Raw genomic sequence first — 24,000 nt, forward strand, 5'->3', positions numbered from 1 at the left:
AGAATTTATAAAAGTTAAGTGAAAGTTTAAATAAATGTTAATTTCATATTTTTATTAATAAAAAAAATTTAAATATTTGTATAAAGATCATTTGATTTCAAGTTGGCACAGATTTATTTTGGTCACCCAAAATAAGCCAAAATTTTATAAACTCTTAAATTTAATTCTAAATTTTTTTAAATTTATTCAAACTGATTTGTTAAAATTGGCTTGGATTATCTTCTCTTGTTTGGTGTGAGATAGGCTCAAAATTAGGGAAAAAAATAAGAAGAAGATTTTGAAGCTCTTAAATAATTTTTTATTTTATTTTACATGGTTATATTAAAATTGCCTGACACAAACCGATTTCAATGTAAAGTGTCTGGAAAAAGAGATTTTAAAACTTGATTTGGTGAAGTTAAATTCTCATTTACAATATAATAATTTTTTTTTAAACTTATAGCACTTTTCTGGTAAAAAAACTTATAGTATTTTGAAAAATAATTTTCTTTTTTAATAATACAGTGGTCAATTTGCCAACTTTGCGTGTATACTTTAGAAAGAGAGACGAACAGAGCAAGTGATGCTGAGTCGTCGTCTTGTTTCAGATCCTCCGTAATTGTCTGTCACTTCAATGGCTTCCGCATCCACCTCCATTGCAACAAGAACCTGCACAAAAGAGATACAAACAGAGCTTCCTAATCTCATCCGAGTCTACAAGGACGGCACAGTGGAACGCTTCTTTGGGTCTCCGATTGTCCCACCCTCTCCCTCAGATCCCCAAACCGGAGTTTCATCCAAAGACGTCATCATCTCCGACGACCCTTCAATCTCCGCTCGCCTTTACCTCCCGAAACTGACCCAGTCTAACAGCCGATTAAAGCTTCCCATCTTCGTCTACTTTCACGGCGGCGGATTCTGCCTTGTATCCGCCTTCTCCTTCCTCAACCACCGCTACCTCAACCTCATCGTCTCCGAAGCAAATGTCATCGCCGTCTCCGTCGAGTATAGGCTCGCCCAGAACACCCACTTCCCGCAGCTTTTGAAGATTGCTGGACTTCTCTCAAATGGGTTTCTTCTCACGCAACCAATAACCCCACCGACACCGCCGATCCATGGCTCGCCAATTACGGCGATTTCACCAGACTCTACATCGGTGGCGACAGCGCTGGCGGGACCATTGTGCACAACATGGCTCTCCGATGTGGGGCCGAGGATCTGCCAGGTGGTGTGAAGCTATTGGGTGGATTCCTCTCGTGTCCGTATTTTTGGGGTTCAAAACCAATCGGATCTGAAGCAGAGGAAGGTCACGAACAGAGTTGGCCGGCTTTGTTGTGGAAGCTGGCGTACCCGTCAGCACAGGCAGGGATCGATGACCCTACGATCAATCCGACGGCTGAGATGGCTCCGAGCTTGGGGAACCTTGGATGCTCGAAGCTTCTTATCTGTGTTTGTGGAGAAGATAAGCTTAGAGACAGAGGGTTGGTGTACTGTGAGGCTGTGAAGAAAAGTGGATGGAAAGGTGAAGTAGATTTGCTTGAAGTGGAAGGAGAAGATCATTGCTTTCACATTTTGAATATTGAAACTGAGAGTGCTAAGGAAATTTTGAATCGCCTCTCTTGTTTCCTCACTTAGAATTTAGAAATGAGATTCTGAAATGTTTGTGATATTCTTATGTGTATGCTCTTAATTTTAAATTTATATTTTATTTAAAATTAATAAATGAATAAATTTATTTAAATTATTAATATAAATTTTAATAATTTAAATAATATAAAGATTCAATAACTATATTAAATATTACCACCGAATTAATTTTTTTTGCATAGATTCAAAATGAGTCCTCTCAAAATTATCGTTTCAACAATAAAATTGAAACATCACTTGTAATCATATTTACGAAAAAAAGCTAATGGATATGTCAGCTAACTTGCCCATAGAATATTCTTAATATTTTTGATTCCAAGATTTTTTATGATTTATACCTTAGTGTACCAATTTGTTAATATTTGATATGATTTGATTCTGTTTTCTTGTTGGGATTTTTTTTCCCGCCTTCAATTCAAAAAGAAAAAGAAGATATTCTTTGTTTGAGGCATGAAGGTGATGATCATTAATTGAAAGCCACAAGTAGTGAGTAATGGGTTTTGTTGAATTGGGGCCAGTTTATCAGAATTGAGAATTTGAGTTTGGCGCGTGTATTATTAAGCATAAGTTTCTTTTTTTAAGGTCCCACCATGTATTCGGATGGGAGAGAAGAATGCTATTCGGCATTGATGTGAACTAAGAACATGTGTGGTTTTTGTAATGATTTAAAAATCATTTTGAAAGGTTGAATTGGTCTGATCATCGATGGATTTGAATTTTAACTCAATTAACATATTATAATCATTTTAAAAGTTGAGTTTGGTTGGATTGGTGGTTCAATCGAGAACTGAGATTAAAGTGAGAATCGGATTTAGTTTTTAAAAATTAGACTATTCAAAAATATCTTTTTTAATCAAATTTTTTTACAAAATGATTAATTTTTTAATTATTTAATGTTATATTGTATCATGTGACTTGTTAAGTTATGATAAATTTAAAATATTTAATTTTATTTTTAAATTAAGTAATAATTTTATATTTATTTTTTATATTTATATTATTATGTATATATATATTTTTTAATTTAATTATTATATTATCATTTTGATTATTGGTTCAATCTGATTGAACCGTACGAATCGCTAACTTTTTTGGTTCACTATCTGGCATGATTTTAAAAACATTGGATTTTTGTATCCATTTTCCCTTCCATAAACAATTAAGAAACAAGCAATAATATGAGAAGTTTTATCCCGTGAGATCGGTACATTTTTCTTTACATGAATCGTACATAATGAGTTTTCCATTATATTAAAAACTTTAATTGCTTTTAAACCTTAGTTCTGCCAGCATTGATTGTTTTGGCTCCTTTAACCATCAATTTTTTTAGGTTTGCTTAGATAGGTGGATGGTGAAAGGTGTAGAGCTTTTTTTTAAAAAAAAAAAATTCTCTTTTGGTTTGTAATTTTTTTTTTGGGTGCTCTGAGTAGTTTGTTAATATTTAGTCTCATTTTCATTTAAAAAAACTTTAATTGATTTTTGAAAACAAAAAGTCACTACATTAAACTTTATTTAACATTAAAGTGTTTTAAGAGATTTCTTTGATGAATTTCAACTTTTGTTATTTAAAACATTTTTATAAAGAGAATTTTCGCCACTTTCATTTATAGATTTATTTTTCCCCAACAATCTTACCTCTTATCATTTTGGAGAAGCGAGAGTAGATTTTGATAGGAGTATTCAGCGTCTTGTTCTACTTCACATTGAGTTGAAAAGACCTAACGAGAAATTAAATTAAGCTGAGATGGAAACTTCTTCATCAATATTATCGCACACGCACACAGTGAACTTGAATTTGATATTTTTGATCAAGTTAAAACAATTCCCACTTATTTTTTAAGACAAAAGGGAAAATAAAGAGTAGAAATTTTAAAACCATCTTCACGGTTTGGCATATTTATTGTTATTTTTTTTTTAAGAGGAGAGGAAAAGTATACTTTATGAACTTCAAGGGGTAAGGGGGAAAAAAAAAATAGAAGATCCATTTTAAAAATTAGGAAAAACAAAACGTGAGATCTCTATATTTTAATTGTGTTTTTCTTTTAGTTTCTATAATTTTATCTCATTGCTTCCATTTCTTTTAATTTGATAGTTTGCAACATTAGTACATATAATTTTAAAAATACATATAAAGACTAACTAATGAAAGTAATGTGCTGATATGATAAAAATATGTTGATGATATGGAAATAAATTGATCAAATATAATAAAAATAAAAGATAAATAAGAAAAAGAGCTTTCTTTTCTATTTTGCTTAAACCAAATGTAAAAGTCCAATGCAAGATTAAGTACATGTTAGAAAATGAGTTAATAAAATTAACTCATCTGGTACCAATTTATGATTTTTATGTACTTTTTTTAAATTATAAAAATTAATATTGGAGTCCAATAAAGTTAAAAAGATTGAAAACAATGAAATAAAAGTAGAAAGAATAAAAACAAAACGCAATTAAAATACCGGCTCCTATTGTCTATTTATTTTCTCCGAATTATGAATTATGAATTATGAAATTATGAAATCCTATTAAACCAGGTAAGAAAGCGAGAGTGGTCGCTGACTTGCTGTGCAAATGATAGAGTCCTCTCCCCCACTTCATAACTTGCTTGTGAAGTCGAAGAAGTAGCTATCTTTCTTCTTCTTCTTCTTCGTCTTCGTCTTCGTCTTCTCTGTATGCGACAGAGAGTCCACCATACATCACAATGCCCAACCACATGCTTCACGCCTCTCTTCGCTCCGCCCCTTCTTCCTCTTCCTCCCAATCTTTCACCTCTAAGATTCTCCTCCTCCTCACTCTCCTTCCCGTGTCCTTGGCGGCCATTGCTTTCGTTCTTCAATGGCGTGGTGGTATCAGCGATCCCGCCAACCTCTTAACCCCTCCTGGCTCCTATCAGTTCCCTGGTATGGACTCATCTCCCCTTTCCTCCATTTCCCACTCCTCCTCGTCCGATTGTGTCAATCTTGGTCGCAGCTCGGCGCCTTCCTTCCCTTATTATAAAAATTGGAAGTTTGATTACGGGACCAATCTGAAGCCTAAGGTTTGTTTGCCTCTTTCTCTGCGGAGATTGATTTACTTTATGGATCGGTTTTTGGTTTTTCAATTGCTGCTGTTTGTATTTGATTACAGCTTCAACCATGACGCCGAAAATTGGCTTCATGGTTATTCTTATTTTGGGATCGATTTATTTTTTGGTTGTTTTCTAAATTCTGTGTTTCATTAAATTCTGCTTTTACTGGTGGATATGATCATGTGAAGTGTATTTTCATGTTTGCCCTTTGGAGAAATAGATCGAAGAAAGTAGACTTGTATCTGGTCATTTGTTTGGCCTGGTATGATATTTGAAATTTAGCTAGATGAAGATCATTAATGTTTAGCTTGGTAGAATTATGATTTTTAAGTATTTCATAGTTCTTTCACACCTGACTTAGGTGCTGAAAGTTAAAAGGCTAGGTTAAGTACTGCGATTATTTTCCAGGTTGAACTAAAGAAAGGGGCACGGGCTTTTAGTGATATTTATTTGATGAATAATTGATTGTTTGTAAGTTGAGTACTTTGGTATTTGAATTGCTACATTTGATGAGAAATTTGAAACATTTTATAACTATCCAATTTGTCCATTATTATCATATTGGAGCAATATTTCCTTGAAAATATACAATTGAAATATCATTATTGATTTTTGTTCTTGATATGTAGATCTGTATTACAACTAGTACATCAGCAGGGCTGGATCAGATTTTGCCTTGGATGTTTTATCACAAAGTTATGGGGGTATCAAACTTCTTTCTTTTTGTGGAGGGGAAGGCTGCTTCTCCTGAAGTATCCAACGTTCTGGAATCTATTCCTGTAAGTTGACTAGTTCTGTAATTTATTTTATCCTACTCATCATTTACTTCTTTTTATCTGTTTTGCTTTCCTCCTTTCTCCCAAGAATAACATATCTCTACTTTGCTTTATGTGATATAATTAGGGTGTAAAGGTTATATATAGGACAAGGGACCTGGAAGAACAACAGGCTAGAAGGTTGATTAATTTTACCATATCTTATGGACCTTTTTTAAAATTTAATTTGCAATTTTAATGATGCTATGTGGATATCTCAATTTGCACTTCTATATGCAGAAACTTTTCATCATTTTAAATTGAGAGATTCAGTGACTGATCTTCAGTCCTCATATAATTATTTCATGATTCTTGTTTGTATTTTTTTTTTCAAATCTTAGTGCCATAAAATTTTATTATTTTTCTTGCTTTTTTCCTACTCTGTATTTTATTGTGACATACTCATCATCTCTTTGTCTTTGCCTCTTCAGTATACTTACAATTGCTACTATTTTTTCATATTGTTGGTTGTATCAGCCGTATTTGGAATGAGACTTGGCTGTCAGGTTTCTTTTATAAACCATGTAATTATGAACTATTTGTGAAGCAATCCCTCAATATGGAGATGGCCATTGTTATGGCACGGGTATGGCTTTTCCCCTGTTTTTAATTAACAATGGTTAGGCTCTCTATTTCTTTGACCAATACTATTTTTGCTTGTTAAAAACCCTAGGATGATGGTATGGACTGGATTCTTCATCTTGACACTGATGAGTTAATACACCCAGCTGGTGCACGGGAGTATTCTTTGAGACAGTTGCTGCTTGATGTTCCAGGAAATGTTGATATGGTCATATTTCCTAACTATGTAAGTATAATGTTCAAATCATTTCATTATTTTCAATTTTTATATGTAATTGTTTTGCATGGAGTTTGGAGATGAGATGGATAACAAGTCAACTTCAACATTGTAACTAAGTTGATATCTATGTTGTATAGGAAAGCAGTGTTGAGCGTGATGATGTCAAAGACCCTTTTAGTGAGGTACGTCATGGAGAAGTTTCATTATTTGTGTTTCACATGTTGTAACTTATTCACTTGTGAAGCACCTGGCTTATCAATTTGGCAATAATATAATTATATTAGGCATTGAGAGGAGTCTTTATCAGAATATCTGCCTTGTATTACTTATGATTAGTTTATTAGTTACACAGCTAGTTGATAATGTCATTTGCGCTCAAAAGATATCTGGAGAGCTGGTTTTTGTTGGAGCGTCTGAATTAGGAGAGACACATATATAATTTTCCCTACCATTGCATTTAAGCTGAAGGACTTCAGAAGTTCTTTCATCTATCTGTAACCAGTCTCATGTTTTAGTCAAGTTACCTGTCATTAGCTCACAGTTTAAGGGTTGGTCTTGATGTTCCTTTATTGACACAATATGCTAACAAAAAATGCATTGATACCAAGATAAAAATTAAATAATGTTGATGCATTACCGACACTAAAGCTTAGCCAAATATTAACATAGTGCTTAGACTCTAGGAGGTTTGCACACCACTTTGGCAAGGTTCTTGAGCTTCCAAAATTTTTTAATCCAAATGCCTGCTTGGCAATGATAGAAGGTTTTCTCTACCTTCGTCATTTATATAGTGTCAGCCAATATTTTATTGCTAGAGTTAGAATATCAATGGCCCTTGGATATCATGCAAACAGAATTTATGGTTGGAAGTTTTATATGACATTTTCTGTGAGATTCTATTGTTCTTTTACTTTGAGGTGGGCATATTCTGTCATTGACACAGATTTTAATCCGTGGAAGCAGGTCTCAATGTTTAAGAGGAACTATGACCATCTTCCAAAAGATACTTACTTTGGCATGTACAAAGAATCTACCCGTGGTAATCCAAACTACTTCCTGACTTATGGAAATGGAAAATCAGTTGCTCGAATACAAGATCATCTTCGTCCTAATGGCGCACACAGATGGCACAATTATATGAAAACTCCAAAGTATAATAATTTATTGTATAATATTTGCAGTTGATACATTTGTTTTGTTTTGAATGTCATGAAAGTAATCATTTTGAATTATGCTAGTGAAATCAAGTTGGAAGAGGCTGCTGTTTTACATTACACATATGCGAAATTCTCAGACCTAACTTCCAGACGTGATCGCTGTGGTTGCAAACCTACAAAGGAAGATGTCAAAAGATGCTTCATGCTGGACTTTGACAGATCTGTGAGTTCCGCATTTCTGTCACTCACCCTCATTCCCATATGTTATTCTCTGTCCTTATGTTACAGTTCATTCCATTGGCTGTACCATGGAAAACTCAACTTGTGTTACTGGAATAAACTTCGATAATTGGTTCTTCCAGTCCAATTCCATAATTGGTTCTTCCATTCCAATTTTCTTGGAATTCTGGTGTTGGTTATGCGTTCCTTGTTTGTTTTATGATTCTTGACAATTATTCAGCATGCTAAGCAAACATTAATAATTGCAGGCATTTATCATTGCTTCAACTGCAACTGAAGAGGAAATGCTGAAGTGGTATGCTGAGTTCCACTCTGTATTTAATGTCCCTGTGTCTGCTATGTTTTTACTGCCAATTTTCTCAGTCTGAAATAGTATTGATCTACCAAAACATTTGGCCTTTTCTGACTTTTCCAGGTACCATGAACATGTTGTCTGGGATGACAAAGATGTAAAATTGAAACTGTTGAGGAAGGGCATATTGACTCGCATATATACTCCTATGGTAAGCATATCTAATTATTCACAGACTGATTCATATATTAGAAAGTAAAGGGAATAATAGATGAAGATGGCTTGCAAAAAAGATACTTTCTGCATGAAGAGAATTTTGTTGAAAAGGGGTCCAATTTGGTTGTGGAAAAGAATTTGAATACAAAATTTACTTTTAGACTAAATTACGGTTACTTCCCTTGATGTACGTAAAACCTCATTAGCACACCCTTTAGTTTCAGTTTATACAGAAACATCCAATTTATTAAACGCACAAATCACTAAAAGGCCACCTAAATGCTTATAAGAACTTAATTATGGGAGTTTAGTGTAATATCTATAGAACTCGATGGGGATGAGATTATAGGTTTTATAAATCCTGCAGGACTTAGTTTCTTCGGAGGACCTCTAAGTAAACGCTCAGAAATTAAAATTATTTTTCTTGGAACGCCCAGGTCTTCTGACTTTTTACCATATAATTACCTCCCATGGCCATGTTTTTTTGTTTTTTTTTTTGTTTTTACCTCTAACCTATGCCCTTTCTCATAAAGAAAGGGAGACATGCGCACAAATGCATCAATGCTAGGTTTGAACTCGGGACCTTATCCAAGTGAGGGAGGTGATGCTGCGATTAGGACAGCTTGCCGTTGACAACATGTGTCTGTTTATATATACCCTTATGTACTCATGATCTTTACTTGGAATTCATTTTCTTCTGTGTTTGCGAACAGGCCATAATACAAGGTTTGAGGGAATCTGGAGTATTCAGTTCTGTCATTGCATCTGCCCCAAAACTGTCCAAGGAAAAGTTTTTGATGTCAATTGATAGTAGTAACTCATCAAGAGCTTCTTCTGGATCACTTCCTTCCAGAAATTCTTTAAGAGGCAAAGGGCAGCAAGCAACTGCAAGAAGAATCTTGGACGTAGATTCAGCTACATCTCATGAAATAGCTGTTCCGCCATTGTCTCCTCCTGGAATGGAAGATATTGACCTAAGTTGACATGCTTGGTCTATCCCTCAATCTTTATTTTTGAAAGAACCATTGAGTGCAGTTTTCAAAATTATTTTTCTGTCATCTGATAGAAAATGTTTCCGAGTTTTATTAGAGAATCCTTTATTCTATTTTCATGAGGATGGTTGGTAGGTTGTCCTGTTCTACTTGTAGTTGATGATTCATTATGTAAAGAAAGAGGAAGTTGATTAATCTTATGTTTTTTCATTTGTTGCCCTCTGTATAGAAGCTCAATTGACAATGTGAGTTCTTTTTGGTGATTTCATGCCCTTGATGGTGAAGTGAACCTCATGAAAGTATGATCTCAATAGGTCTATTTAAGCTACATGATTATGTTAGGGAAAGTTACACTTACAATAATTCTTCTTTAAAAATTAAATTTTTAATAATTATTAAAAATGATAATATCAGCATTTATTAATCTTATCATTTTTACGTTTTAGTATGATTACAATCAATATAAATCTAGCTTTCTGAATAATGGGCCCTAGCTTTCGTAATTTGCATATAGTATAACTTGTTTTAATTTTTATATTGATGATATTGACACACAATATGTATGGGAAGTTGTTTTTTTAACAAATTATGAACAATGTGGCAAAAAAAAAAAAGAGCAAATTATGAACATTGTCCTTATGTCATGTTTCGTTTATTCTTGTGATACTAGAAGATAAAGTAACTTTAAGAGGAATAGAGGGCACCTTTAGCCAACATTAGTGATACTTAAAAGATAAGTGATATTTACGAGGGAGAGAGAATATTTTTTATCTTACCTATAAATTATATTTTCTCTAAGAAAATATGTTCCTATAAAACACGTATATTTAATTTTGACAAAAAATTATGTATATTTAATAACAATAAAGTTGAGAACTTATTTAATTTTTTAAAAAAGTTAATAAATTTTAAATTTTTTTAATTTTAATAAAACATGATAAAAATAAATTATAAATAATATTAAAAGAATATATCTTAAAATCTGATTTCATCATGTGACAAAACAAAGCTCCTAATCTTCACCAAAAAAAAAAAAATCTCCCAATTATTAATACAAACTAGGGTGGCTTATATATGCAAAACAATTATAAATTGTATAATTCATGATTTGTGAATAATATGGTTTTTATTCATATAGACGCATTAATATTAATGATATTTAACTACAAATTTTTAGGCACGGATTCTCTATATTCAAAATATTAAAAATGATTTAATATTTTTATTAATAAATCTAAGAATATATGTTTTTTCTTTACAAAAATAATGGGGAGAATGATAAAGGGATTTCAAAAAGATTAATTAATTTAAGTTAGGTATCAAATGTCAAACTCCAAAAATTGATAACTCAAATTTTTATTTTTGCAACTATATTATAATGAATTTATAACTTATTTTTTAAATTTTAATATAATTAAAAAATAAAAAAATTATTTTTTTTGTTAAAATTTAAAATATAAATTATAAATTCATCACAATAGAATTATAAAATTATAAAATTAAATTATAAATTTTTTAAATTTATAATTTAAAACCTAACTTAAATTAATTAAATTTTTTGAGACCACACTACCGTCCTCCCAAAATAATGTCATTATAGTCGTTGAGCCATTTTCTGATTTTCTCCCTTGTTTTATTGCTTATCAGTTATCAAGGGAACGAACCAGAGGTGATTTCTATCTCGATTCTCGAACGTTATTGGAAGTGGCACACACGGCGACCAGCCATGGCGATCCTTCTCATACCCAATTCTCACTTTCTTCCCTTCACGTACTCTACGCGCCTTTCCTTCAAGCCTGCACCGTTGCTAAACTCTCCGGCTATTTACTTCGCCGGCGACTCTTGCCGCCGCCGGAAACCGAGACGCTTGACTGTGGTGACTCGTGCGGGTCCCAGCTCCAGCAGCTACTTCTTCGCTTTTGCACTGCCATTTTCGCTCCTCGCTATCACCATAGTAGCTTCGTGGAGAATAGGAGACAGGCTTGACAGAGAATTTCTTGAGGAGGTAATGGGAGAGTTTTTATGTCGGGATATGGTTTTTGGTTTTCTTGCATTGGTTTTGATTTCTTATGGCTGGGTTTTGTGATGCTTATTGACAACTTAACTGTTAATTTGACGATGAATCTGTGTGTGATCGTTAATAGAGACAAAACATGTGGAAATTTATGGGTCTTGGAATTTATTTGTGTTTGCTTATAGACTTGTTTGATAAAAGTCTCCATTGTGAATTACACTGATTCACAGCAGAAGTGGGATATAGTTGAAGAGTTGTCTAGGTAGGACTGATATTGAATGATCGAAAATGAACTAAAATGAATTCCTGATGCCCCGTTGTAAAGATTTTTTTTTTTTTCCGTGGATTACTATGAGTGGATTTCTATAATCTTGGAATATATTAATCGCTACGTAAGGCCAAACCAACTTCGAAGTTTGAGATTGTTGATCATTCTTCAGCTGACTTTGAGGATCCCTCCCCCCAACCCCCTCAAATTCACCTCAACTTGTAGCGTAGTCGTGTCCAAGCTGTCACAGTGGCTAAAAATTTTTACTATACATGAGAGTTCCTCGTACCGTGTTTAATTCATTTTACCTTAATCTATTCATGCATTTGATGGCAGAGTATAAGCAGGCTGAAGGTCGTTTTTCTTGCTTTTCATGGTATCAAAATGTTTAATTGTTTCTTATGCTGCATTCAACCCCCCCCCCCCTAAAAAATTAAGTCCGTTTTCGACTTGGTGAGGCAAAAACATTTTGATTGTACCATTGGTAAACCAATCTTGTGTGCGCTTCCCGATTGTTGTGTCTGCATTTTTCTGATGACTGAAGGATGTCTAATTCTATTTATCATCTCAATTCAATGGAGCCTAGCCATGTAAATTTCGAGTTGCTAGCCAATAGTGTCTGGAAACTTCACCCCCCCCCCCAAAGAAAAAAAAAAAAAAACGTATATTTATGGAATTGACGCATTTTGCAGTTTTGTTTTAGAGTGGGAAAGTTCTCATCAATCTGATTCTTTTGAATAATATCTTGTCAATACCAGATGGCAATGAATGAAGCCATCATGGAAGCAGATGATGACGACGACGACAATGATGATGAGGAGGGTGAGATTGAAACTTACAAACAAGAAGAACCTGCTCTTCCTCGTCTTCGCAACAGGCCAAAAAGAGAAGCTTAGAGCCGCATTGAATGTGTTCGATTTACAATTTTATTTCAGGATTCTTTTGGATTGTACTTAGACCAGCAGAATTAAGCTTGTGGTAAGAGAGATGAAGGTTTGTCTTCTAACAGCTTCATATTTCATCTGAGATTCATGTAACATAGGTCTTCTAAAGTTAAACGCCATCCTCTCTTTTCAGAAGGAAACGGAGAAAGCCCCAAAAGTCTATAGCAGAATGGAATATTATGATTTCTTCAGATGTAGTTAGGTACACTATTCATCAGAAAATGTAATTTCATTGTCTTTTGGGAGGCATGAAATAATTGTCCTAAATTCTTAGTGTTGGAGAACTTATTTATTCTAGGATTATTAGGTTCTTAGAAGAGCCTGTTTGGTGGTGGTGTAGATTTCTACTTTTGAAACTTTCTTTTTTGGAATTAAGTTTTATAAGGAACCAATGTAAGTGATTGGATAAATAATTTGATTAGTGATTTATAAGTACTCCGGGCATATCATATAACCCTTTAATTTTAAAATTAATTTGATACAAATCTCGTTGTTTTTAATTATATATCTTCTACTTTCACTTCTACTCCTCTTTTATCCTGCAAGAGTGAAAAAGTTACCAAGGAATTTATAGTTACTAGCAACTTACTGTAAAAGGGAACACCAATTTAAACACCTACTTTGACATAATTTTTGCAAAACAGTAACACTTGGAAGGTCACTAATCCTTTATTTTTCATATGTAAAACAATAAATTTACATATCCGGAATTCTGAATCTCCTTCCCCCCTCAACACCCAAAAAAAAAAAAAACGAAGAAAAAAGAGAGAGAAATCAGCTTATGTCAGAAAGTTCCAAATGACATGTTGGATAGTTTATAAGATCATTCTGAGCTAGGTAGAACCAATTACCTCCGTATATGGTTCAGCTGAAACAGTTACTCGATGAGCAAATGAATCAACGATGTTCTCCCATCGATGCCTCCTGCATCATCTTCAGATGTTTGACACATATAAGAGCCAAAACTCATCAATCACCTTCCATTACTGTCTTCAACGTGGCAGGAACTTAACACCTTTTGATTTTAACTTAGACTCTAGACCGAAGAACTTCAATCCTGACAGCATCAACTGTGCTGTCTTTTCCTTCATGTGATCAATTAGTATTTCATCATACACAATTGTGTCGGCTTCGGTCAATAATTGGCGCTCCCTCAAGTTTGAGAAAACCTTCCTGGCCTCTTCAATTGTTCCATGCTTACACATGCCAGAGATTATCGCAGAGTATATGACTTCATTAGGAGGGCAACCTTCTTGCATCATCTCATTTAATACTTCAATCACCTTCCCTGCATCATTTGATTTGCACGAGTGAAGAATGGTAAGAGTATATTTGAATTCCATCGGTCCACTATCAACATTGGCTAAGCAGTCTCGAACAAGCATCATGGCTGCATCAATCTCTCCAATTTTGCAAAGCCCTTTGGAAAGGCTAATGTAAGCAACAACGGAGGGAATAGCAGACATCTCAATGATCTTATTGTGACATGCACATGCCTCTTGAATTTCCCCAAGATCAACAAAACATGAAATTGCTATACTGTAAGTAGATGAATTAGGCGTACATGTTGAGCCATTCATTTCATCAAAGAGTGATAATGCATTCTTGGCCTGACCAATCCTTTGCAAAGAATCCATAAGAATGTTGTATATTTTGACACTAATATAACCTTTTGCTTTCAGACCCGTAAATGTATCTAATGCTGCTATTGGTCCTTTCTTCTCTATGAAGAAGGCAAAGAATTTGGACAGGTCATCAAGAACTGGTAAGCCCAAGTTCTGCATTTGCATGAGCAACTGGAAAAAATTTTCCATTTGTTTTGCTTCAGCATAAGACATCAATAAGGGTTTTACAGATACAAAGTCTGGTTTAAGATCTTCCTGTAAAGTGAATTGGAAAATCTTGTAAGCCTTCTGAACCTGATTCACATTACACAAACCTTCAACAAGTGAATTATATATCCCCAAATCAGCCCTATATCCTGAAGCCATCAAATCCTTCAACAAATCACAAGCAGAGCTAACCTCCCTCCTCGCCACAAATGACTCAATGAGTGCTCCATATATTGCTCTATCGATCAAATGGCCCTTTTTCTTCATCTCCTTAAATAATTCATAACCCTCTTCAGTTCTGCCCCCTTTAGATAAACCTGTAATTAATGTTGCATAAGCCATGACGTCAGGCTCAACCCCATCTCTTTCCATTTCATCCCAAACCCTCAAACACCCCTCTAAATTGCCATCTGAAACCAGCACACGAACCATAGCAGTGTATGCAAACACATCTGGCTTACACAGGTTGGTCCTCATTCGACTCAAAATCTCCAACATTTCATCGATTCTCCCCACCTTACACAATCCTTTTATCAAAATCATAAAAGTAATAGACTCTTCAACCAAGCCATCTTCTCTAAAATCATCATAAACGGATAATGCCAAATCCAAGTGATCTGTTTTGACTAATGCATCCATAATTCTATTATACAAAAACACCCTTGGTTTAACACCAAATTTCTTCATTTTCTCATAAATATAATAGACCCTAAGACCCCTATTGGCATCCGAATGCATTCTGATTAAAATCTCAAACTGCTTCTCACTAGGTGGTTTCCCCTGCGAGTCCATCAGTTCAGGAACCTGATCTGCTGCTCGAAACTGATTGTTACGATTCAAGCAATAAGCAAAAGCATTGTAAGAGGCATAGTTGTGATTGTAACCCTTCTGCTTCCCTGCCCAGTGGAAGAACTTAGAGGCAAGGGTGGGATTGTTTTGGACTTTAAGAACCTCAACCACCAGGTTAGGAGTCACCCTACGGAGCTTTTGAAGCTCTGCCACCACAGAAGGGCCCCACTTGTTCTGGTTCTTGCGGAAGGCATCAATAATGAATCGAGCAATCGGAGATAAACGAAGGGAGATAGAGAATGAGGTTTCTGGTGATGGAGCTAGTGCTGAAGATGATGGGGTCTGGGAGAGGAAGTGAGGGTCCCACTTGTGTATATCAAAGGGCTGGACTTCAGTATTTTTTGGTTTATTGGGGTTAAGTGTTATGCGATTGGAGAAAAGACCACCACGGACAACTGGACGGTTTTGGGAGGGCTTACGGTGACCATAGAAAAAATAAAGTTTGTTGGTCTTGGATGGTGGAGGTGACTGTGGAGGCATTTGCAGGTTTCTAGATGCCACTTGATCTTTGCATTATACAAAGCCAAAAAGAATATTTCTTCAATTCTTTCAGTATGAAATGTTGTTGAAAATCTTGTGGATAAGCTTAATCTCTAGGCTAGTTACAGGCTAGAACACAGAAAACACAGAAAAACTTCTTAGTTCACTCACAGAACTGAAAAGACCTATTCCTTTCACCCACTTGCAGTAGTATCCCCTGCGGTCATCACTTGAAAGTTTGTGCAGAACTTGAAAATCTGGAAGGAGAAAAGAATAAAAGCTATCAAATATATGATGACGGAGAAACTAATATATAAGAAAGGACTAAAGGAAATCAACGCACTCTTCATAAAAGCTCCTCAATATTTGCCTATTTTTAAGTCAGAATTCTTAACACAATTGCAATAATGTTTTTCCAGATATTCTAAGCCAAGCATTGATGACAATTGATAAGACTTGCAGTTCATATAACATGCTCTTCAATTTCAGTATCAAAAGAGCAGGAAAGTTGCAAGATGAAAATCTGGAAACCATCAGCTTTATTGTATACAAAGTGAGATTCAATATTAATAGGCTCAATTTGGGGCAAATCCCCCAATGTGATTTTTTTTAGTTATAAGATTCAAACCAGTCAACCTTAAATAAGAGAAATTAATCCGTTCCGGTTGACCTAACTACCAGTAGTAACTATATTTAATTTTTATATAAGATGGAGCCATCACCGTCAAACCGAACTTAGATTTCACCCAATGCTTTCATCTCAGAAGGACCGAACACAACCCAGATTTTTGACATGCAAGAGCAAATCAAATCAATGGGGGATCAAATATGAGAAAACTTCATGCTAACAAATTACATCAGCAAGGTTTTTATCCAACAAGATTTGATAATGAAACCAGGAATCACTGAATTAACTCAAGAGGATTTCAAGCAAATTAGCCAACTCAGCAAAACTTAAGTCCCATTCACGGATTCACTCAAGCAATTCACAGGGACTGAAAGGCTAAATGAAAGAATCTTTCCTCCCCCACTATGTCGATGATGGAATTCCTGATTGCCTCAATTCACCAACTCTCTTCTCGGTGTGCGCGGAATCCCTGTCTTTCTTTCTCTGCCATTCACTCTCTTTATCAAATGAGGTTCGGCCTCTCCATCTTCTCTCCACTCAGTCTCTATTCTTTTCCCCTCCAATCCTTGCTCCCTTGTGATGCTCCTTCTCGTTCATGCCGCCTCAGCTTTCATCTGCTTAGGCTCTCTCTCTATTTTGGCTTCGCTCAGCCGTCAATCTCTCTCTCACACACACACCCACAATTCCCTTCTCTTCGATGCTTTCTTTTCATACATATAATTTTTACACACAAACCACGAAGAACTAGAAATAATTACACTTTCATCGATCTGCTTCTCCATAGAGCAAACATGAAATTCGACTCAAGATGACCTTATCCACCAGTACTAGCAGACTTCAATGAAATTCAGAACACAAAAGACAACGTCCAAAATTAAGCATAACCTTCAAAGTTGTAGCTGTAATCAATACATACGGCAATTAAAGACAAATGAGACTTCTACATTTTCAATCAGCAAAACCTAAAACCATTTCATAGACTCAATTAAACTCAAATTGGACCGTGAAAGTAAAGAAAAAACCTTGGGCCGTAATCAAGCTTCCAGTTGCTGAAATAGGGGAATGAAGGCGACGGCCTCATTGACCTCGCGTCTTGCTGGTGAAAGTGAAAGAGTTATCACTCTCACTTGCCAACTCACGAATTCGATTCAGTAGTCAGACATAGCAACAACGAAGGTGACGGTCGGATCTTTATACAGTCGGACGACGCCACGACGGAGTGGGGGGTTAAGGGAGGAAGGGAACTGGTGGAAGGGAATGAAACGCACCGTAGTATCGCTCGCGCGTGTATTTGATTTTTATCCATTCATGGTCATGAATATATCACTTATTTTATTTTATCATTTGTTTTTTGTATTATTTCTACACAGATTATTTAAGAATTTATTATTTCAACATATTAAAAATTAAAATATTATATTTTATTTTGAAATTTATTATCTCATGCAGTTTGTGTATTAGAAATTATTTTGATGATAATATGTTATTTTTTACAAAAATGTATCACTCTTTCCCATTTCAAAAGCATTAATAACTTATTACTTCTTACATATTAAAAATATAAATATAAATATTTTATTTTTATTTTTAAATTTTTAAATTAAATTTTTTTTTTTTGTCTCACCCACATCTTTTCATGTTGACTCCCACATAAATCTTTACCATGTATTTTTTTTTTTCAAAATGAAAAAGTAATGCTAAAAAAGAATAGGAAAAAAACTAGTATTCAAACAACTATTCATCTATAATGAATAATGATTTTATATCCTGCCTTACTATATATATTGATGATATTGATGATGATCCATTATGATGATATTGATATTGATAATGATTTTGTAAGTTTTTTTTCTTTGAATTAAAAAGGAAAACAAGAAACCTGTTTTCATGGAGTACCAAGCTCTTCCTCTTAGAAAATAAGAAAAATCATATCTTTTTCCCTCCTAAAAAATATTTTTTACGTATCAAACATTATATAAAAGTATAAGTAGACCACTCGTAGTAAGAGAATCTGTTACTTTTGTTTTACTTCTATTCTAGAGGCATGATTAAAGGACAAAACCTAACTTTCTAAAAAGCATATGTCAGATTTTGGGCATGTTTGTTTTTTTTTTTAAATATAAAATTTAAAAACTTATTTGAATGAGTATTTTGAATTTAATTATTTTAAAAAATATTCTTTTTTTAATTTTTAAAAACAAAAAAATAAAAGCATCTTAAAACTGTTTTTAATTTTTGTTATCAAAATACGTTATATTTAACTATTAAAAAATACAGTTACTTGGCCAATAATTATTATAAATTATTATTATTAACCGTCAATGATCATCACCATTGACCAATTTTTTAATTTTAAAATTAACACAATTAAATAGATTTTTTTTTGTTTTGTTTTTCAAAACAAATTTTAAAAACTGAATTATAAGACAGTTTTTAAAAAACAAAATAAATGAAAAAAAGAAAGAAAGACCAAACAGGTCCTTGGTAAATTAATTCCTAAAACCTCTGGAAGCTCGTTCTTCTTTTGTCATGCATGACTCTGTCATTCCATAGGTTAAGATGGCCATAATGTACTTGCACAGCTTTAATATGATTGGAATGGTTGAGCCCACTTAATTTATGTGTAGTCCTATCTCTATCCCCTCATTGATCCATTCTTGCGGATCCTGCTTACATATTTACACATCACACTTAATTCTGCAACAGTTTCTGCATTTAAGGTTCAAGCTTTCAGGTATGGCGTTTTCTGTTGAAGCAAGCAGCATCAGTACAGTAATTAAAGCTTCAATTTACTTGGAGGCATTTTGTGGATCTCAATAAGGTAATACACAATCTGCAGTTATCTTAGATCCTTCTCTTTGAAGCTTGATTTTACAGTCTTGAACAAAAGACAAGCATACAACTTTTAGTTTGCCTTTAGGTTCTTAATGAGTGAAGATTTTATGATTTTGTCATGCAACTAAAACACTGAATGATTGGGCCTTTCCAATAAAAATTCTTTCTTGCAAGATGTTTTTTAATTAATAATTTGAACTCACTAAATTATTTTATGAAATGAAGTAAAGAGAAATAAAAATAAAATTAAAGGATTCGATTCTCTGTTACAGCAGCACGATGCTATGAGAAGAGAAGTAAACATATAGATGGAGTATGACCCACCCAATATATAATACCCACTTTATTCATATGTCTATCTCTCTCCTTGCATTAATAATTGAGATTTATATCCCAAAAAATAGTGGGCTCTATTTTTATGGGCTCATATACATATAGATAAGAATCATATTTCAATCCTATCTTTCTAGACTTTATCAAGATAAAATATTTCAGAGCATCCAAATTTTAATTTTATTGAGAAATCTAGTGACTAACAACTAACAACTTATCAAACCTTGTCCATCATTGAAACTGTACCTTTTAACTTAGGAGATATTTGCTTGTAATTACTACCACTAAACTTCCCAATCCGATTACTGCCAAAAACCTCACTAGTTGTGTTACCAGGAGATACAAGAGATAGCTTTTTCATGCATGGTGAATAGCTATAATCAGAATCAGCCTCCAAATTCCATGCCCTTAATCTTGGGGAGCTTATGGATCTTGCTTTGGCTTTTGCTGATTCAGTTGCTGCCATGTAAGTGGGAATCAAAGGAGAGCTTGTGAATGAGTTATCTTCTCTTCCCACTGAACATTGCCTCCTGTGACAGTTCAACACTTCATTCTGATTTTGCCTCTGAATATTTCTCAGTTTAAGTGATCTTCCTCCATTATCTTTCTCACGTTTGTAACCAGAGCTAAATGCTATGTCTAAATCTTCAAGCTCTTTGCTCTTAGAAAGTTGAGTATCTACCCATTGCTCTAGCCAGTACCTCCATCTTCCATTTACTTTGTTCCTTTCTGTTTCTGCTGACATCTGAAATACAACAACACGAAGGCTTTGTCATAAAATTAGCATATAAATTTCAGAACGCAACAAAACATCACAATATATCAACAAATACACACACATACAGAGATAAAATTACTGTTTTTTTTTTAATGTTGTTTTCCCCTTTATTTTTGGTCCATCTTTTTATGTAATGTTACCCTTTAAAATTTACATTCTAATTTTGTAACTGTAAAAAGAGATAAACTAAAGTTACCTCACAAGGGTTTGATTTTGAAGGTTTTTTTTTTCTTCCAAAAGAAAAAAGTGTTAAAAGAGCAATTTCACCCTTAAATTATAAATCCAAAAATATTTGGGACTTAAATTTTTTTGGTGCAATATTCCTCAACTTTTAAAAATAATATAGTGTTATTCTTATTATTTACAAAAATTAATTTTAACCTTTAGTTAAGTAGAAAATTAAAAAAAAAACAAAAAAGAGCCAAATTATAAACAATGACTCAAATTATAAAAAAGGCAAAAAAAATTTCTGGATCCTTTTTTTATAATTAATTATTTGGTCCTTTTCTTAGTTAATTTATATTGTACTCTTTTTAAAAATTAAAAAAAATATCCCACCAAAAACAAATTTAAGACTCCAGACATTTCTGGCTAATTTGCTATTTAACTCCAAAATAAAAACAAAAATCCAGAAACTTACTCGATGGTTAAACGAGTACTGCTTTATTCTCTCTCTCCTGAGAAGAGCTTCTTTCTTGCTCATGCATGACGTCTCTAACTCTTCCTTAAGCAAAATGCTGTCATCCCACCTTTTTTCACTGTTTAAATCCACCTGAAATATAGAAACTAGATGACAACTCTTTGTTTTGCATTTGCACAGTTCGACATAAGTCACACTGTTTATGGTTTATTAATAGTATAGCTTCTTATATATATGAACGCATACCCTTATTAACCTATCCCTTGAAGCTTGGAAGCTTTGGGGTTTATCACAGAGAGATCTGCCTTCAAGTATTTGAAGTCTCCTTGAAGCAGAGACTTGTGATTGGATACTTACAATTGACTGCAACACTTGAGTGACCTCAGAGCTTGGCGTCTTACTGCTCTGCCTCTAATAATAGCTTGAAGCTTCACTATTCCCTTCAATGCCCTCAATGCCTTCCTTGCCTGTTGTTACAATCACTGGTTATAGTGAATCTATAATTGAAAAATAATGGCTAAATTATTTTGTTGATGCCTAAAATTTTTCCCCAGTTTTTGATTTAGTATTATGTTTAAAAGATTCTTTTATGTAGTTTGATTGATTTAATAATTTGATTTTGGCACAAAGTCTTTGTACGTTTGATGGTTCATCTTCAACAACTAATCGGTTAGAGTATGGATCATCTAAAATTGAAGATCCATAAGTGTCACTACATTTTTCTCTCTCTCCAAAAAAGGAAAGAGAGATGATGGAATGCAATAAACTCACAAAGATATGCACTATAGACTAAGAAACTAACGTAAATTATCGTGCATTATGAATGAATCCATAACTTGCAAATCTAGTCTTTCTTTTCCTTCTTAACAACTTTTTCTTTCAGTTTCTTTATGCTGAACTTCCAATTTTCAAACTAATCTGATCCTGTAATATGGTATTAATGAGAAAAATAACATTTAAACTGCGACACTAATTAAAAAAGATTGAAAACTTGGATAACAATCTCACTAGGTAACCCCTAAATGTAGCCTGGATTTTGATGGCTGAAGAATTTTCTTTCACTGATAAAGCATTATTCCTCTGTTCTTCATCTTCTTCACCTCCTGCCATTGTTGTTTCTTTAGATGACCAGCAATTGGAGTTAATCTCTTAATCTTCAGCCTACCATATACCCATTCCCTTCTCTTTTCCTTCTGGTAAAAAACAAAAAAGATAGTATCATAACATAACAAAAAGATAGTATCATAACATCAGAATCTAAAAACTAATAGATTTTCCCAAAGAAGCAGAGAAGATTTTACCTTGCCTAGTTCAGACTGGGTGTCCCGTCTAAAAAGTCTCTTTATCAGAGTAAACCAGCTCTTCTTCTTGCCCATTCTAACAACATCACAAGAAACAAACTACTACTGTCTAGTGCAATGGCAATTTCTGGGATCTGAAAATTGTTATATTTATAAATATCTCAGTTCAGTATTAAATGAGCAGGTAGGGGGTGAAACGTACAATTGGTTGGTAAATAGTAGGGCAGTATAAGTAAAGAAGAAGCTGTACAGTACAGGACCCTCCTCAAATATCGTCAGACTTGTCCATGAAAGAAGGAACAATTTGCAGAGCCATGTACATTGACTATGACTTTGATCTTACCCTTTGAAGCTTACTAGTCAAGATTGTTGAAGAAAGTGAGAGATCCAAGCTTGTAAGTCTTACCCATTTGTCTGGAAATCTGTAAATTCGTTACTATAAAGGACAAGCATCACCGTTTCAGAGACCTCGATCGGTGCTTTGGACAAGTGAAAGAAGTGCTTTCATTATAAATTCAGATGAGAATAGCCTTGGAGTCAGCAAACATTCTTTATAATATCAGATACCCAAGAACGTGGAACTTTTTATAATCTCATCAGTAAAACGCACGATGCAAATTAGCCACACAAAAATAAAAATATTTAGGCACCAGACTACATGATCATGCTGCTATGTGGAAAATTATTTAAATCTAATCCCGTTTGTGATATCTGCTTCACATGTGGTGAAAAATATTCTTAAAAAATGAATACTCAAGTATTTCTCTCATAAGGAAGGACTGCTACTTAGAAGATAGATCTTATGCATCTTCATCATTTGTTTGAGAGATATGATATCATGCACTGAAATCAATTTTTTTCCCCATATTCCAAAAGATGGAATTTTACTCACAGAAATTTTTTTGTGAAGTGGTTGGGAAAGTATGAATGTGAAGAGGTTTTTTTCTTTTTTTCTTTTTTTCCCGCGCGGTGCAATGCTAGTGATAATTCTGATCTTCCTCATCATGAGATGCCTCTGTTGAAAATGTGGGCCTTCAAGTGAAGTACTGCAAAGAATATAAAAAGCAGAGGCCACTATCTATGGTTTACAAGTTCATCAAAGAGAGGCTCTCTTACCATGATCGGTCCTCCCTCTTTATTACAATTTTTTTACTTTAATTTCATTTTCCTAACTGGAGAATGCATTGTCGTGTGGTTTAAAATTACAAAACCATCCTCTACTAGGAAATAGCAACCCCAAAAAAAAAAAAGTAACATAATTAATTACTACTGATTTATATGTAGATTGAGGCTCAGGATATATCTTAGTATTTAGGTAAACATGTTAATCATTTGCAACTAGTTTCTTTAACAGTTACAAAAACATAACATGTAGAGCTGTGGAGTCCAAAAGTTTTGGCTAAGCATTACTTTCCATGGATATAATAAGAGTCAAGAAGTTGGGAGATTAAAATTTTACACTCGCTCAACCTGATTCTCAGCCCCAAAGTCCGTTCTCTCCAATAAATCAAGAGACATATTTATCTGTTTGTTTGCATTGAAAGGCATTACGTGATTTTTCCCAAACACAAAACGTAACATGTCTTCCCAGCGTGAAAACAAATATAGCATAAGTCTCCTTCCTGTCCAAAAAGCATAAGATGAGAATATTTTCCACGAGTCCACCGATGGCGTCCTCAGCTACATCAAATATTCCCTTAGACATCTATATATGTACATGGCATATCAGTGGGCCAGCTCTGAATTACATATGAGAATGGGCACACTAAGGGAAGTTTGTTTTACCAATCGGGATTGAATTTAATAGAAATGACTAGTGCCTCACAATATAACAAATCAATATTTAAATTCATTGAAACATTAGCTATATTTACATTTAGTATCTGAATGT

At 33.9% G+C, this 24,000-nt stretch overlaps 4 protein-coding genes and 1 pseudogene across 7 annotated transcripts; 3 read left to right on the forward strand and 2 right to left on the reverse strand.

Moving 5' to 3' along the window:
* The first annotated feature begins 551 nt into the window (after positions 1–551).
* Positions 552–1,782, forward strand: LOC129316195 (2-hydroxyisoflavanone dehydratase-like; annotated as a pseudogene).
* Positions 1,783–4,179: 2,397 nt separating this feature from the next.
* LOC129314999 (glycosyltransferase-like KOBITO 1) lies at positions 4,180–9,535 on the forward strand. Its single transcript, XM_054958490.1, has 11 exons — positions 4,180–4,663; positions 5,323–5,472; positions 5,597–5,649; positions 5,986–6,094; positions 6,182–6,316; positions 6,448–6,492; positions 7,274–7,461; positions 7,549–7,690; positions 7,956–8,002; positions 8,123–8,210; positions 8,929–9,535. Exons 1-11 carry the CDS (start codon positions 4,328–4,330, stop codon positions 9,196–9,198), a joined length of 1,563 nt encoding a protein of 520 aa, XP_054814465.1. The 5' UTR covers positions 4,180–4,327; the 3' UTR covers positions 9,199–9,535.
* Positions 9,536–10,832: 1,297 nt separating this feature from the next.
* Positions 10,833–12,868, forward strand: LOC129316277 (uncharacterized). Of its 3 annotated transcripts, none has more exons than XR_008594731.1 (3): positions 10,833–11,212; positions 12,248–12,482; positions 12,567–12,868. XR_008594731.1 is itself a non-coding variant. In XM_054960610.1 (2 exons), the coding sequence occupies exons 1-2, from the start codon at positions 10,934–10,936 to the stop codon at positions 12,383–12,385; spliced, it is 417 nt and encodes a 138-aa protein (XP_054816585.1). In that variant the 5' UTR covers positions 10,833–10,933; the 3' UTR covers positions 12,386–12,868. The 3 variants fall into 3 exon arrangements, 1 of the variants encoding a protein (XP_054816585.1); XR_008594732.1 differs by having other exon boundaries at positions 12,248–12,467; XM_054960610.1 differs by having other exon boundaries at positions 12,248–12,868.
* A 209-nt stretch (positions 12,869–13,077) lies between these two features.
* On the reverse strand, positions 13,078–17,495 carry LOC129315848 (pentatricopeptide repeat-containing protein At4g20740). 2 transcript variants are annotated; one of them, XM_054959959.1, is made up of 2 exons: positions 17,245–17,495; positions 13,078–15,851 (listed from the first exon to the last, which is right to left on the reverse strand). In XM_054959959.1, the coding sequence occupies exon 2, from the start codon at positions 15,592–15,594 to the stop codon at positions 13,426–13,428; it is 2,169 nt and encodes a 722-aa protein (XP_054815934.1). In that variant the 5' UTR covers positions 15,595–15,851; positions 17,245–17,495; the 3' UTR covers positions 13,078–13,425. The 2 variants fall into 2 exon arrangements, with proteins under 2 accessions (XP_054815934.1, XP_054815933.1); XM_054959958.1 differs by having other exon boundaries at positions 13,078–17,121.
* Positions 17,496–19,385: 1,890 nt separating this feature from the next.
* Positions 19,386–22,460, reverse strand: LOC129315020 (protein IQ-DOMAIN 11-like). Its single transcript, XM_054958512.1, is given in 7 exon segments — positions 19,386–20,135; positions 20,809–20,940; positions 21,055–21,179; positions 21,182–21,275; positions 21,817–21,935; positions 21,938–22,001; positions 22,110–22,460. Coding segments are annotated over 7 exon segments (1,137 nt in total). The 5' UTR covers positions 22,185–22,460; the 3' UTR covers positions 19,386–19,607.
* Positions 22,461–24,000: the final 1,540 nt, after the last annotated feature.

The sequence above is a fragment of the Prosopis cineraria genome, unplaced genomic scaffold (genome assembly GCF_029017545.1).
Source record: "Prosopis cineraria cultivar Desert tree isolate PC_DT_omini unplaced genomic scaffold, ASM2901754v1 PC7, whole genome shotgun sequence".
In the NCBI taxonomy this organism is placed as follows: Eukaryota; Viridiplantae; Streptophyta; class Magnoliopsida; order Fabales; family Fabaceae; genus Prosopis; species Prosopis cineraria.